Source organism: Myotis nattereri (assembly GCF_964212035.1).
Source record: "Myotis nattereri genome assembly, chromosome: 2".
NCBI lineage: Eukaryota > Metazoa > Chordata > Mammalia > Chiroptera > Vespertilionidae > Myotis > Myotis nattereri.
The window spans coordinates 200,026,161-200,040,721 of NC_138076.1; the positions used below are offsets into that span (position 1 = coordinate 200,026,161).

At 43.2% G+C, this 14,561-nt stretch overlaps 1 protein-coding gene across 1 annotated transcript in view; it reads left to right on the forward strand.

Annotated features, from left to right (window-relative positions):
* Nucleotides 1–14,561, forward strand: part of SLC17A8 (solute carrier family 17 member 8) — a gene marked incomplete at both ends in the record, with an annotated part of 31,679 nt that overhangs the window by 5,633 nt on the left and 11,485 nt on the right. The window contains 5 exons of the mRNA XM_081084035.1: nt 5,962–6,080; nt 9,017–9,131; nt 10,933–11,020; nt 13,811–13,897; nt 14,203–14,342. Coding sequence (XP_080940161.1) covers nt 5,962–6,080; nt 9,017–9,131; nt 10,933–11,020; nt 13,811–13,897; nt 14,203–14,342 — 549 coding nt within the window. The remainder of the gene's footprint in view (nt 1–5,961; nt 6,081–9,016; nt 9,132–10,932; nt 11,021–13,810; nt 13,898–14,202; nt 14,343–14,561) is intronic.

A 14,561-nucleotide genomic window follows, 5' to 3' on the forward strand; every position in this document is an offset into this window, starting at 1 on the left:
TCATCTTTTCTGTGTCATGCTTGGCAGCATGGTGAAGACTTATGAGCCTTATGAACCGTTTGTCAAAAATAATGTTTTAAATTCTTAAAACTAAATATATGAGATTACAAAGGAAACAAATGTTAAAATACAGATATCAAAATCTTTGAAAATAAAATTTGCAATACAGAAACCTATGAGCTTCTTTATGAACACATCAGATGACAAAACCTAGCAATGGGTCTAAAAATCAGTGTACTTTTGAATTTGAACTATAAACAGTAGTTTGAGACAGTGGCAACAATTGCCATGCAGATGTGAACATATTGATAATTCCCACTAGTAATAGCGTCATAGGTACTGAGACTACGGCTGTGGTTTGTTGCCCACATTCATAATTGCAGAAAATGCCAAATTTCAGTTAGCAGTTAGTAGAAATAAAGATGCCGATTTCTTCCCCACCCAGTTCACAGATCCCCATTCACAGATTCCAGGGTGAGAACCGAATAGGAGAGTAGATTGGGGGTGAGCATCAGGAGATGGAGGCAGCAAGGGAAAAGGGTCAGGCCATGTCAAGCCTGGTAAACCGGGTAGGAAGTCACAGATGGGCTTTAAGGAGAGGCAGTACTATCAGATCCGTGCTCCAGAACGACCACTGTGTAGCCAGTGGCCAGGGTGGGTTGGATTTGACGTGAGTGGAAGCAGGAGGCCCAGTTCCAGGCTGTTGTAGTCACAAGTGAGCATACTCTGATGTGACTTAAATAGTACAGTGGGGCCTTGACTTACGAGTGTCCCGACTAACGAGTTTTTCGAGCTACGAGCCGTCTCTCAGCCGATTTTTTGCTTTGAGTTGTGAGCTAAAATTCAGGTTACGAGCCAGCTTCAGATACCCCACCGCTAGTTGGCGCAGCGAACGTCACAGTGAACGCCACAACATCAGCCCAGCATCACGTGTCTCACTTGTTCACTTTAAGATTTGACATACGAGTAATTTGAGTTACGAGTTCTATCACGGAACGAATTAAACTCGTAAGTCAAGGCCCCACTGTATTGTTTTTATGAATCACCGGAAAGTCAAAAATCTCCTTTGTTTATTTTTATTTTATTTTATCTTCATTGCTGAAAGTATTTCAGATGTCTCCCCCTTTTCCCCATTGACTCCCTCCACCTGCCCACCCCCCAAGGCCTTCACCACAGTATTGTCTATGTCCATGGGTTATGCATATATGCATATAAGTTCATTGGTTAATATCTTAAATGGGAGGCCTAAAGAATCATTAATATCTTAAATGGGTTAATATCTTAAATGGGAGGCCTAAAGAATCATTGAAAAAAGATGAAAATGTATGCCCAACAGATACCCAATAAATACACGTTCCCTTGTATTGAGCCCATGTGTTGGAATGACTGGTGGAAATCTGTCCATTCGTGGAGAGCCATCTAATAGTTGTCTGGTCGGGTCCTCGCCCACATTTGGCAACACATTCAGACCAGAGTTTCCCACACTGGTGCCTGGCCTGTCAGTGCTCTGTAGGCTGTGCTGCAAAGAAGGCGCTGCCGTGTGACACGAGAGCCTTCACTGTGCTGTGTTCTATGAGGAGCTCCCGAGGGGGCCGTGGAATGCGGTATTTCCCAGACACGATTGCAGAACGCCCTCCTTCATACAGTATCTATTAGCATTACCCGGCCAGTTCCTGCCAAGCACTGATTTGGGAAAAGTTGACTTCAATCCATTAAAAAGAAGTCTTTAGTTGGTCTGCAGGCTTCTTTTTTGAATTTTAATTGAATTTATTGGGATGACATTGATGTATTATGTTGTGTGTTCACCACCCAATGTGAATTGTCCTTCTGTCACCATTTATCCCCCATTTACCCTCTCATAGCTCCCCCACCCCCTTTCCCTCTGGTAATCATCGTACTGTCTGTGTCTGTGAGTTTTCATGTTTGTTGGTTTAATCGTCTCACCTTTTTCACCCCAACCCCACTCCCCTCTGACAGCTGTCTGTTCTCTGTATCTCTGAGTCTGTTTCTATTTTGTTTGTTTATTTTGTTCATTAGAGTCCACATATAAGAGAAATCATATGGTACTTGTCTTTCTCTGACTGGCTCATTCCACTTAGCATAATGCTCTCCAGGTCCATTCAAACCGTCGCAAGGCCTTTTCTAAGAGATTATTCTGCTAGAAGAAAAGAGCTCCACGGAGATTCTTCTAACTCGCCCCTTTGATGTCACAGCTAAGCCTGTTCTAAAGGATATCCTTGTTTATTTTCACTGGGGGGTGGGAGGCAGGCAGTCGAGGTGTAGAGAGCATGTCATACATCTTTAAAATAAAGAGTAATGAACATTAGTGAGCTTTCAGATGTGTATCGCATGCATTCTCCCAGCCTTTTGTGAGCAAGGCCAGCTAATTAAACCCTGTGTGCGGAGGCCCAGATCACAGTGCGAGGCTGGTGTCCCTTTGTTTGCTGCCTGAGACGATATGCCTAGGTCAGCAGAGCCCGCCGTGAGGCACATGGGAAAGGCATTTTGATAAACCCGAGGACCAATGCTGGTGTCCAATGCTGGTGTGTGCTCTGTAGTTTCTATGGTTTTGCCCTCGAGAGCAGCGGTGCTCAACCTGTGGGTCGCGACCCCTTTGGGGGTCAAACAACCCTTTCACAGGGGTCGCCTAAGACCATTGGAAAACACATATAATTACATATTGTTTTTGTGATTAATCACTATGCTTTATGTTCAATTTTTAAAAAATATATTTTATTGATTTTTTTACAAGAGAGGAAAGGAGAGGGATAGAGAGTTAGAAACGTCGATGAGAGAGAAACATCGATCAGCTGCCTCCTGCACACTCCCTACTGGGGATGTGCCTGCAACCAAGGTACATGCCCCTGACCGGAATCGAACCTGGGACCCTTCAGTCCGCAGGCCGAGGCTCTATCCACTGAGCCAAACCGGTTAGGGCGATTATGTTCAATCTGTAACAATTAAAATGCATCCTGCATGTCAGATATTTACATTACGATTCATAACAGTAGCAAAATTACAGTTATGAAGTAGCAACGAAAATAATTTTATGGTTGGGGGTCACCACAACATGAGGAACTGTATTAAAGGGTCGCGGCATTAGGAAAGTTGAGAACAACTGCTCTAGAGTCTTAGAGAAACTGATTAAGATCTAAAATATACTTGACGTCATTTCACTGGCTGCGAAAGTAGAAGTTGAGTGGCATTTCGAAGCTCTAACCAACCCTCATCTGTAGTAGGCCGTTTCTCTCTTATCCAAACAGAACAGAGCTTAGATATCAGCTCATTGTTCAACCTGATGCCAAAGCTATTCCACTAATTGTATTAATAAAGGCCATGAATGGCTGGCAATTTTGTTTGTTTGATTTTTCTTTTTAGGGGGGGAAATCTAGATATTTTGCACAGAGATCACTTTAAATCCTCATTTTCAAAAGCGTGAGAGACTGAAGCAGTATGAACAGATAGGTCTTGCAAATACGTGGTATATATTCCACTGCTGGTATAAAAGGTCATTTTAGCTGATGTGTGAATAATCATTCGCAGTTCCAAAATTATGAGTTTTAAAGTGTGTGAATCTAGTATATGGTAGGCAATAAATGGCGGAAGCTTGAGAAATGACGATTATTTCTCATTAGCCTCAGGAAAAGTCTAGATGCCTTCCCATGAATCATGAGCTCTGTAAGGTTTAGAGCAATGGTTCTCAACCTTCTGGCCCTTTAAATACAGTTCCTCATGTTGTGACCCCAACCATAAAATTATTTTCGTTGCTACTTCATAACTGTAATGTTGCTACTGTTATGAATTGTAATGTAAATATCTAATATGCAGGATGGTCTTAGGCGACCCCTGTGAAAGGGTCATTTGACCGCCAAAGGGGTCGTGACCCACAGGTTGAGAACCGCTGGTTTAGAGGCTGGACTTTGGAACTGGCCAGACGAGGTTTCAAACTTGACTCTTGTTTATTAGCTCCGAGGCCTTGAGCAAGTTGCCCTTGTGTCCTGGTAAGGGTTTGCTGGTTACAAAAGAATAGAAATTCAGTGAAACCGGTCTGAGTCAAAAAGGGAATTATGAGAGGCTATCAGGGATCTCATGAAAGTGGAGGGCAGAGAGCAGAGCTGCTGTGTATGTTTGTCCGGTCTGTGCCCTGGACAGGGGGGCCCAGCCTGCGGGGGGACTGAAATCCAGGCTGTTCTCCACTGTGAGGAGGAAAGGCGTCTTTGTGTAATTGTTTCCAAGGCGTGAACAGAGGCCCCGCCAGGAAGCAGAGCGGAGCTGGCCCTCCTGGGAGCCGGGAGCCCCGTAGCTGAGGCCTCCAGCGTGCTCACTCCTCATGGTCTCTCCTCTGCTTCTCTCTGAATCTGCTCCATCCTCGGGGGTCTCTCCATGGACTGTTTTCTTGCCTTTTCTATGGTTTCTCACCGCCCTCCAAAGCTGAATTCCTTGAGCCTTTGCCTTGCCACGGAGGTGACTTACTAGTAACTGTCCCTGCCTCCAGTGGGACTTGTTTCAGTTCAGTGCTATTTAACTAGAATCTCTGGGTTCAGATTGGAGAGGGAGAGGGAGAGGGAGGGAGGTATGGAGGGAGAGAGGGAGGGAGATAGAGGTAGAGATAGATAGATAGATGATAGGTAGATAGATAGATAGATAGATAGATAGGGAGGAAAAAAAATCACCGAGAGAAACAGAGGCTATCTGGCTGAGTCCAGCCTTTCCTGTCTCTATTCAGATGTCCTCAGCAGGGGAGAGGCGCAGGGTGCTGAGAGGAGGAGAGAATCCTCTTGGAAGGAATTGGTAGTTACAGAATAGTCATGGGGACGTAAAGTATGGCTTAGGGAATATAGTCAATAATAATGTATTTGTCTGGGGCCAGCTGGAAATATTGGGGGGAGGGGGGCATTTTGTAAAGTATAGGATTGTCTAGCCACTATTCTGTACAACTGAAATTAATACAAAATAATATTGAATGTAAACTGTAATTGAAAAAATAAAAATGTGAGCAGGAAGATAGAATTATTTGCTAACTTTCATTTCCCTTATTATGAAATGGGGATAAAAAAACCTACTTTGTAGATCAAATTTGGTACTAATATATTAAGTACCTATATTCGTTTCCTAAGGCTGCCAGAATAAATGACCACAAACAGGGTGGCTTAAAACAAGGGAAATTGTTTCTCTCACAGTTGTGGAGACCAGAAGTCCAAAATCAAGGTGTCTGCAGGGCGGTGCTTCCTCCGAGGGCTCTAGGGGAGGACCCTTCCTGGCCTCTCCCAGCTTCTGGTGGCTCCAGGCATTCCTTGGCTCCGGGCAGCATCGCTCCAGTCTCTGCCTGTCTTCACATGGCCTTTTCCTACCTGTCTCAGTCTCCTTTCTCTTATAAGGATGCTTGTCACAGGATTTAGGGCCCAGCTGGATAATCCAGGAAAACTCATCTCCAGATCCTTGACTTTATCACGCCAGCAAAACCCTTTTCCCAATAAGACAGCATTCATAGGTCCCAGGGATTTTGTGTGTCTGCCTCTTGGGGACCATGTTTACAGCCTAACACAGTGCCTGACACAGTGCTTGGTTTATGCTAATGGTTCATACTGGGGGTTATTATGATTCTAACGGGGCTCAGATAAATGGTATATATGCATATATATATATATATATGATATATGATGGTATATATATTTTGTATATATAATATATATGGTATATATATGTATCTACATATATATATCATATATACATATGTGTAAATTCATACAGTCTCTCACTACAAGCTGAACTCCCTGAGAGTAGCTACTTTTTTTTGGTGATCACTGCTATATCCTAAGCACACAAGGGCCCTCCATAAATAATTATTGAATAAGCAAAAGAAAGAAGGAACTCGTGGGGTTATTATGTAGGATCCTCAGTGAAAAATGGCGGGCAAGTGTTTTCTTCCAAACATAACTGTATCTGATTTCTCATTTTCAGATAGCACAGTTTAACTGGGATCCAGAGACGGTGGGCTTTATCCATGGCTCTTTTTTCTGGGGTTATATTGTGACCCAAATTCCAGGTGGTTTCATTTCAAACAAGTTTGCTGCTAACAGGTAAGATAAACCGATATGACATGAGTGCTGCACAGATCATAACAGGCACTGCACTTCTACCAAGTCTGCAGAGCTGGCTCTCAATGTGGGGGTACAGAGTGACAGACAGGAGCCATTCCAACAGAGGTGACTCACAGATATCAAACCCATATGATCCCGTTCTTCAGAATCTCTTTTTACTGAATCTCATTTATCTTGCAATACTTCAAGTGATTATGTAGTAAAAAGAATTGACTCTGAGTCACTCACTTGGTGCCCTGTACTGAGTCACCTTCCCTCCTTCCCTGGGCCTGTTTCCACACCTGTGAAATGGAGCATGGGTTAGATTGTGTTTGGGTTCCCTTTGACCCATGACATTCTGTGATCCTGTGTAAATATCGTCATGTACCCTACAGGTTTTGTCATGTGAGTAGGGACTACTAGCCTCTAGATCAGGGGTGGGCAGACTTTTTGACTCGAGGGCCACAATGGGTTCTTAAACTGGACCGGAGGGCCGGAACAAAAGCATGGATGGAGTGTTCGTGTGAACTAATATAAATTCAAAGTAAACATCATTACATAAAAGGGTACGGTCTCTTTTTTTTTAGTTTTATTCATTTCAAACGGGCCAGGTCCGGCCCGCGGGCGTAGTTTGCCCATGGCTGCTCTAGATTGTAAGATGTCTTTAATGCCCTTGATATTCAATAGCAGGTGTTTGAACAACTAAAAGTAGCCAAGCCAGAATGCAGTGCCACGAGAAGCAGTGAGTTTTGTACTGGAGGGATTCCAGCAGAAGAGGATGGCCACTGGGAGGCGAGGGAGGGTGTATATGTACCAGAAAGGAGCGTGCTGAATGCCCCAGGCCTCTTCCAATTATGTGTCCTGTGTGACTTCACGTACATGGATTTTGTGAAATATGCATTTTATAAAGCAGTGCATTTCAAATTCTAAAACACAACTCTTTAGATCAGTGGTTCTCAACCTTGGCTGCACATTAGAATCACCTGGGAATCTTTTTAAAATCCTGATTTCTGGGCCTCATCCTCCGGAAATTCTGTTTCTTTGTTACTAATGTTGTGGCCCCACCCCATAACAAAGAAACAGAATTTCTAGAGGATGAGGCCCAGAAATCAGGATTTTAAAAAGATTTCCAGGTGATTCTAATGTGCAGCCAAGGTTGAGAACCACTGCTTTAGATGGTAATAAAATCAATATAATAATTTACCAATGGAAAAAAAAATAATTTACCAATGAGCATTTGAGAGAGAGAGAGAGAGAGAGAGAGAGAGAGAGAGAGAGAGAGAGAAAGAGAGAGAGAGGATAATTAAGTAGAAGAAAGTAGCATAAAATATCTTAGCTCATCGCACATTTAAGTTTTGGTTTTTAAAACTTGTTTTGGCTACATTGGTGTGTATGAATATGTATTAGGTTGCAGTATAAAATATATTTTGTTTTATGGGTCAAGATAAAAACAAGTTTGAAAGTCACTACCATAGACTCTAAATATATATAAGCAAGACTGTATTTACTTATGTTCTTATCTAATTTGTGTCCCTTTTTATTGTCACTTACCTATTATATTCTTTTTAAAAAGTGATAAAATATTGGCTCCTATGATCCCTGGGGTTACTGCTCATATTTCTGCCCTAAAAATAAACCATACATAATTTCCCAGCCTGTAAAACGGGCTGCAGCATCATTAACAGGTGTGAGAAAGGAAGAAACTGCTGTCTGCTTTCTTCCACGCTGGTCAAGGCAGGGAGGAGAAGGCAAGTGGCACCGGGCAGAGTCAGGGGCTGAGACAGGTACACAGCCTGTCTTGTGCTTGGCTGGTCCCAGGTCACGGCATGCTTCTCAGATCATCTGTATCCCCTCCTGGTAACGTGAGAGCAGAATTGTGCAGCAGGAGACACCATCCAAATGTGCACAAGTCACCAGCTATTGGTCAGAATGGGTCCGCTGTGTGGAGCCAAGCAGAGTGGTGGGTCCCAGCAAGCCCACCACATGCGGGTCAGTCTCCAGCATCAGGACCTCATCCAGGCAGGACATCCTTGTGTTGCTAAACACATGCCCCTGATTGGTCCGGGGATTGGAGCTTGGGAATCAAAGCGGCCCAGTGCCGGGGTTTTGTTCCAGCATCTAGAAGCGTTCGGCAATCTGGAGAAGGCTGTGCGTAGATTAAATAGGAGTCCAGAGGCGAAGCATAATTTTGAAAGGCAGTTGGGGGTCAGAGGAGCCTAGTTTAAAGAAACTAAGATCTAAGACAGTGATGGTGAACGTATGACACGTGTGTCAGAGGTGACACTCATTTTTTTGGTTGATTTTTCTTTGTTAAATGGCATTTAAATATATAAAATAAATATCAAACATATACATCTTTGTTTTACTATGGTTGCAAATATCAAAAAATTTCTATATGTGCCACGGCACCAGAGTTAAGTTAGGGTTTTTCAAAATGCTGACACGCCGAGCTCAAAAGGTTCGCCATCACTGATCTAAGATCTCCTCGTCTCAGGACCCCATGCTTTTTATTAACACAAATTGTCCTGAGGCAGGCAGAGATATACACTTCAAAGGGTCAGGGTTTCGTACAGAGTCCATTGTCAGAATGGGGGAATTAGCCTACGGCTGTTCAGGTGTTTGGCCAGTAGGAGGCAATAACATGTAGATTAAGATGCCCTGTGCTGTCTGGCAGCCAACAACCAATGTAATGGATCCTATTCAGGTTTGGGGAAATGCCATCAGCCATTCCCAGATTCATCCCTGCTGTCATGCTGGAATTGGCTTCCGGCAGCCCAGCAGTCTAGTTTGGGACACGCTAGACTGTAACACATCTATTTTTCTTTCTGTTAATTCCCATAGTGGTCCTCCATGAACTGATTTTTCGTTTCTGATGTTTAACTAAAGTGCCACATCCATGCGCAGGCCTGCCCAGTAACAGTGTTTTGGTCCCTCAGGGTCTTTGGAGCCGCCATCTTCCTAACGTCCACCTTGAACATGTTCATTCCTTCTGCAGCCAGAGTGCATTACGGCTGCGTCATGTGTGTCAGGATTTTGCAAGGCCTAGTGGAGGTAGGAGATTCTTCCTCTCACAGTTTTCAATGTTTTGCTGGAGACAACATGGTCCTTTAGGAAAGTCAGTTTCTGAAGGAAACTCCCTCTACTCAGTTTTCCTGTCTTCCACCTTGTTTTGCTGTCTCAACTCACTGATTATGACTACCATTATGAACACTTTCATTTAAACACAATCAACGACCATTTCATAGAGTGTGGAATTTTAGATGAGTAAGGAATGATCCTGGAGATAACCTGATCCGACCCTTTTCGTTTAATAAATGATGAAACTGAAGCCCTAAATATAGCAAGGGCTCTTCCCACTGATGCAATTTAAATGGATTTATTAATAAATCTGTAAAGTTTTAAGAGTGTATCTTACAAAGAGATTTAACTTGATGAAGGAAGTCGCATGATATAGCCAGAAGACTTGGCCAACTCCTCAACTCTGCCATTATAGTGCAAAGGTAGCTGGAGCCAATGTTAACAAATGTTCCAAAAAACATAAAAACAAAGAAGCTCATCATAACAATTCTCTTTTAAAAAAAAATTTAAATTCTTTATTGTTTAACATATTACATAAGTTTCCTTTTCCCCCCATTGACCTCTCCCCAGCCACCTCCCCCAGCACATCCCTACCCCCTCTGTGTCCATTGGTTATGCTCATATGCATGCATACAAGTTCTTTGGTTGATCTCTTACCCCCTCACCCCCCGCCCCCCTCCCCCCCACCTTCCCTCATAGGTTGGACAGTCCATAACAATTCTTTGAAATCAGGAGTATGAAGTGCTAGTTACTTATTTTCTGAGGCGTATTAGAATATATATGTGCCACAATTATATTAAGAAATGTAGGTTGTTGTAGCACTAGCTCCACTAGTCCCAACTCTAGTCTTACTAGAAGGATATATACCACATTTCCAAAGATACTGGTTTGATGGGAAGAACATAATATTGCAGCCATGAAGACTAGAGTCTATTTACTTAATGGTTCTGAGCCTCAGATTCGGTATCTTGAAATGAGAGGATGTACCAGGTGATGATTACGCAAGTCCTTTCCTTCTCCTTCCTTCCTTCCTTCCTTCCTTCCTTCCTTCCTTCCTTCCTTCCTTCCTTTCTTTCTTGCTTTCTTGCTTTCTTTCTTTTTTTCTTTTTCCTAACCTTAACCCTAACCCTAACCCCCTTTCTTTCTTTCTTTCTTTCTTTCTTTCTTTCTTTCTTTCTTTCTTTAAGATTTGAGAGTAATCAAACATCATAGGTGGTAGTTAAAGCCATGGAAAAGTAGTTGCTGTTTTTTTAAGGAGACTTTTTAAAAAAAATTGATTTGAGAGATAGAGAGAGACATTGATTTGTTGTTCCACTTATTTATGCATTCGTTGGCTCTTTCTTGTATGTGCCCTGATGGGGATCAAATCTGCAATCTTGGCATATTGGGGACGATGCTTTATCCAACCGAGCTAACTGTCCAGGGCTCAGAAGTCTCTTTCTTTCTTTCTTTCTTTCTTCTTTCTTTTTCTTTCTTTCTTTCTTTCTTTCTTTCTTTCTTTCTTTCTTTCTTTCTTTCTTTCTGTCAAGTCCCTTTCTATAGTGATATTCTGTATAATATGAAATATAAAGCCCTCCTCCCCCATTCTCCACCGTGCTTACCTTTGAATTGGTATTCAGATCTGTGCTGTCAGCCAGATAGCTGACATATGCTATTTCATGTCTATGAATTGGGCTTTTATGTTGTAGCCGTTATTAAAGAATCAGGATCCATATTTAAAGACAAACAGAAACTGGAGTCAAATCAAATAATCTATTTTCAACCATTTTGGCAGGGTGTGACCTACCCAGCCTGCCACGGGATGTGGAGTAAGTGGGCGCCACCTTTGGAGAGAAGCCGACTGGCCACGACCTCTTTTTGTGGTACGTATATTAGGATCATAATAGGTATCAATCAACACAGTTGTGAAATATATTTAAAAAGATATATATTTTTTTTTAGCAGGGGAGGGCTCAGGAAGACAAAAATGCCTTAGGCGGCAAAAGTCACAATGGGGCCTGGGCAGAATTAGGATCAGAATTTTTCAAGCTAACGTGCCTTTCCTAAGAGAAGCTAACATGTGCTTATCCTAAAGGAGAAATAAAGCTTCCTCTTTATTTCTGTGAATATTTGTATTCCTCCCTCGTTCTCCCTCTTTGCCTCCTTCAATCATCATCATCATCCCTGGCAGTCAGTGTGACATACTCATCAATGTGCCCATTTTGTGCCCAGTTTGGAACTGTAGGCACCACTGAGATGTCCTGTCATCTTTAGCTTCTCTTGTCTTCAGAAACCACTTCTGTCCTCTTGTTTGCCATCCAAGATCATTTCTACCCACACTGCTGACCTTATACTAACTCTAGTAGAATATATTGCCCCAGCCAATCTTGTGAATTGTCAGGTCCTGGACCTAATTTTCCTTGGATGGTTTACTTATGAGGCTTTGCATTTTGATTTGCCAGCAAAACAAGTATGACTAGTGCCACTCCTCATGCTTAGTGGCTTTCAGAAGAGGTTTGACTCTCACCGGAAGGTAGGTGATCAAAGGCACAGGCTTTATTACCTTTCCAGCTAAGGTGTGGCCCTGGTTTCGAAGAACGGCCAAGGCAAAATGCCATTAGAAGGAGACCCAGGCTTGGGGTCTAAAAGGTGCTTATACTTAAAAAATATTGGAGTTAGAAGGGACTTTAGAAAACATCTAATTGCAGCCATTGTTAGAGAGGAAACAAAGGGTGAGGGAGGAAAAATATATAAATTTTTACAACTAGTGAGGTCAGAACTGGGGACCCTCCCAACCCCAATGCAGCCATTCCCCACTGTCCACGCCATTCAGCAAGCCATTCAGCAAGCATTCGAGGGCTCCTCTGTCCTCTGTGGTGAGCGCACCAATGGGTGGAGGCATAGCCAGCTCCCCTGCAATAAGGGTAAAGTGCCTATTGGGGTGTGCTAGGGGCTGTGGGTCAGTGTGATAGGAGCTTACATGCAGCCATGTCCGGAAGGATGAGGAAGAGTTTGTTTAGTAGACAGGGAAGAAAAACAGCTTCAAGTTATAAAATTCCCTGGATGAAATAATGCTTCTTACTATGAGGAATTACAGGGCATTTCTAAGTGGGGGAGGCAGGCCTGAATTATTAAGTAGCTCAGGGTGAAGGCTTCGGATTCCGACAGACCTGGGTTGCTGTCACTGACACCTGTGCAACCTCACGCAACCTCCCTTCCTCCTCCAGCCTTAGTTTCCTTCTTGTAAAATGGGGGCGATATTGGTTCCACCTTTGTCGGGTTGAAAAGAGGGTTAAATAAAATCACGGGTTCAGAATACTGAGCATCTCACTGGGCACACAGACAGCACCCAATGCATCTTAGTTGCTGGTCATCCCCTGACCCTCCCTGTCTGGGCATTTCTCTGCATCAGCTAAATAGGAGCCTCCACCCGTACTCCCAGGGTATTGGGCTTTTTCCACACACACAGCGGAGTCAGGTGCAGCTCTTTCTGGGATGCCCGGGGATGCTTCCCTTATTGCTTTGAGGAAGTCTGAGGCAAAAGAAAAATGTGTGCTGTCATTCTGTCATTGGTGTTAATGCAGCACTAACTATGACTTACAAACATCTCCACGTACATGGTTCATTTTCTCCCCAAGTCAGCTGCATGATGTAGAGATTTCTCCCATCTTCTGTCTGAGGAAAATGGTTCAGAGGGATGGAGAGACCTCCTCAGTGCCGTGATGTCCAGATCTGGGATTCAGGGTTGGGCCTTTCACAACCAGCCTGGCCCAGCTTGGAAAGATGGGATTTCACCTCCTCCTCCTAAACTCCCATCTCCTGAGGTCTTCCTCAGCATTGCCCTCTGGGATACAGAATTGCCTTTCGCTGCTCACTTCTTCTGAAGCAAGATATTTTTTCATTCACGACCCAGAGGGAATTTCAGATAGCTATTTATTTTATTCAGTTAATATTTATTGGGAGTTTGCAGGGCTCATGTTTCTCCAGCAGATGTTAGGGAGCTGCAGGAGATAGCGGAAGCCAGGGCACTGCCTCTGCCCTCATTATCTTGTCTAGACAAGATAAACATCCACACACAGGTAAGTATTTACCAGGTGAAGGATTTACAGAGTAAGAAATAAACCTAAAAATTGACTCATCCAGGAGGTGGGTGGAGACAGCATCCATGCTGCTCATCCTGCCATTAAACTGTTTCCTGATTAAAAAAAAAAAAAATTAAGACTCTAAAAAAATCATGATCCTTGAGTAGTTTGCGGTCCCTTATTTAAAGACGTGGGCGATAATCCTTCTCAACTGTGAGCTCTGGAAGGCAGATCCATGTTTCTTCGCTTGCTTTCTTCAGCACCCAATATTTTGCCTGGTTGAATTTTTCTTAAGTTCCCTCAGATTTTTTCTCATCTCTTTATTCCATCCTGTCATCAGTTCCACATTGCTGTGCCTGAGCAATCTTTATCTAATTTCTCCATGGTCCCTGGGTGAAGTCCAAGGGCATCCTTGTGGCCTTTCTTTCCTGGGAGCCCTGGGCTAAGGCACACTGGGAGTTGCCTGTCCCTCTGCATGGAGGCCTTCTGACTCCTGCTCAGTTTGGTTCATCCTCAACCACATGAACTCCAAAAGGGGTGAGAGGGCCTGCATGAGATCGCTAAGTATCCCTCCATCTTTTCTTGTTCTAGGTTCCTATGCGGGGGCAGTGATCGCCATGCCCCTGGCGGGGGTGTTGGTACAGTACATTGGCTGGGCCTCCGTCTTTTATATTTATGGTGAGTGACTTGACTTCATGAGTTCCCATGGGTGACTCATAGAGATGGTATTTTACTATGTAATGGGATAGACTGAGAGTTTACGATATGATATCAAGGAATACTCGACTACCTAGGATTCATTTAACATTTATAGTAAACCTGAGTTTCTTTCTTCAAATACCAGTGAATAACAACAAAATATTTTCTCTGAACATAATACTGTTTGGGAATATTTTGAAAATGGGAAAATTTAGAGATGGAAGAGAATGTGACCATATCATCAAACCTTTGGTTTTTTTAACTGTTTTAACCTTTTGTTTTAGGTATGTTTGGCATTATTTGGTACATGTTTTGGCTGTTGCAGGCCTATGAGTGCCCGGCAGCTCACCCAACAATATCCCAGGAGGAGAGAACCTACATAGAGACAAGTATTGGAGAAGGAGCCAACGTGGTTAGCCTAAGTGTAAGTCTCAATGGATAGATGAAGACTCGCCTCTCTCTTCTCTATGAGTATTTCTCTTAGTGATTGTGTTGTCCTTTTAAGAAAAATAACATATCAACTGATGGTTGCTCGGTGGTGGGGGTCGGGGTTTGAGGGACTGGATGGAAAAGATGAAGGGATTAAAAAGTACAAATTGGTAGTTACAAAATAGTCATGGGGATGTAAAATACAGCATAGAAA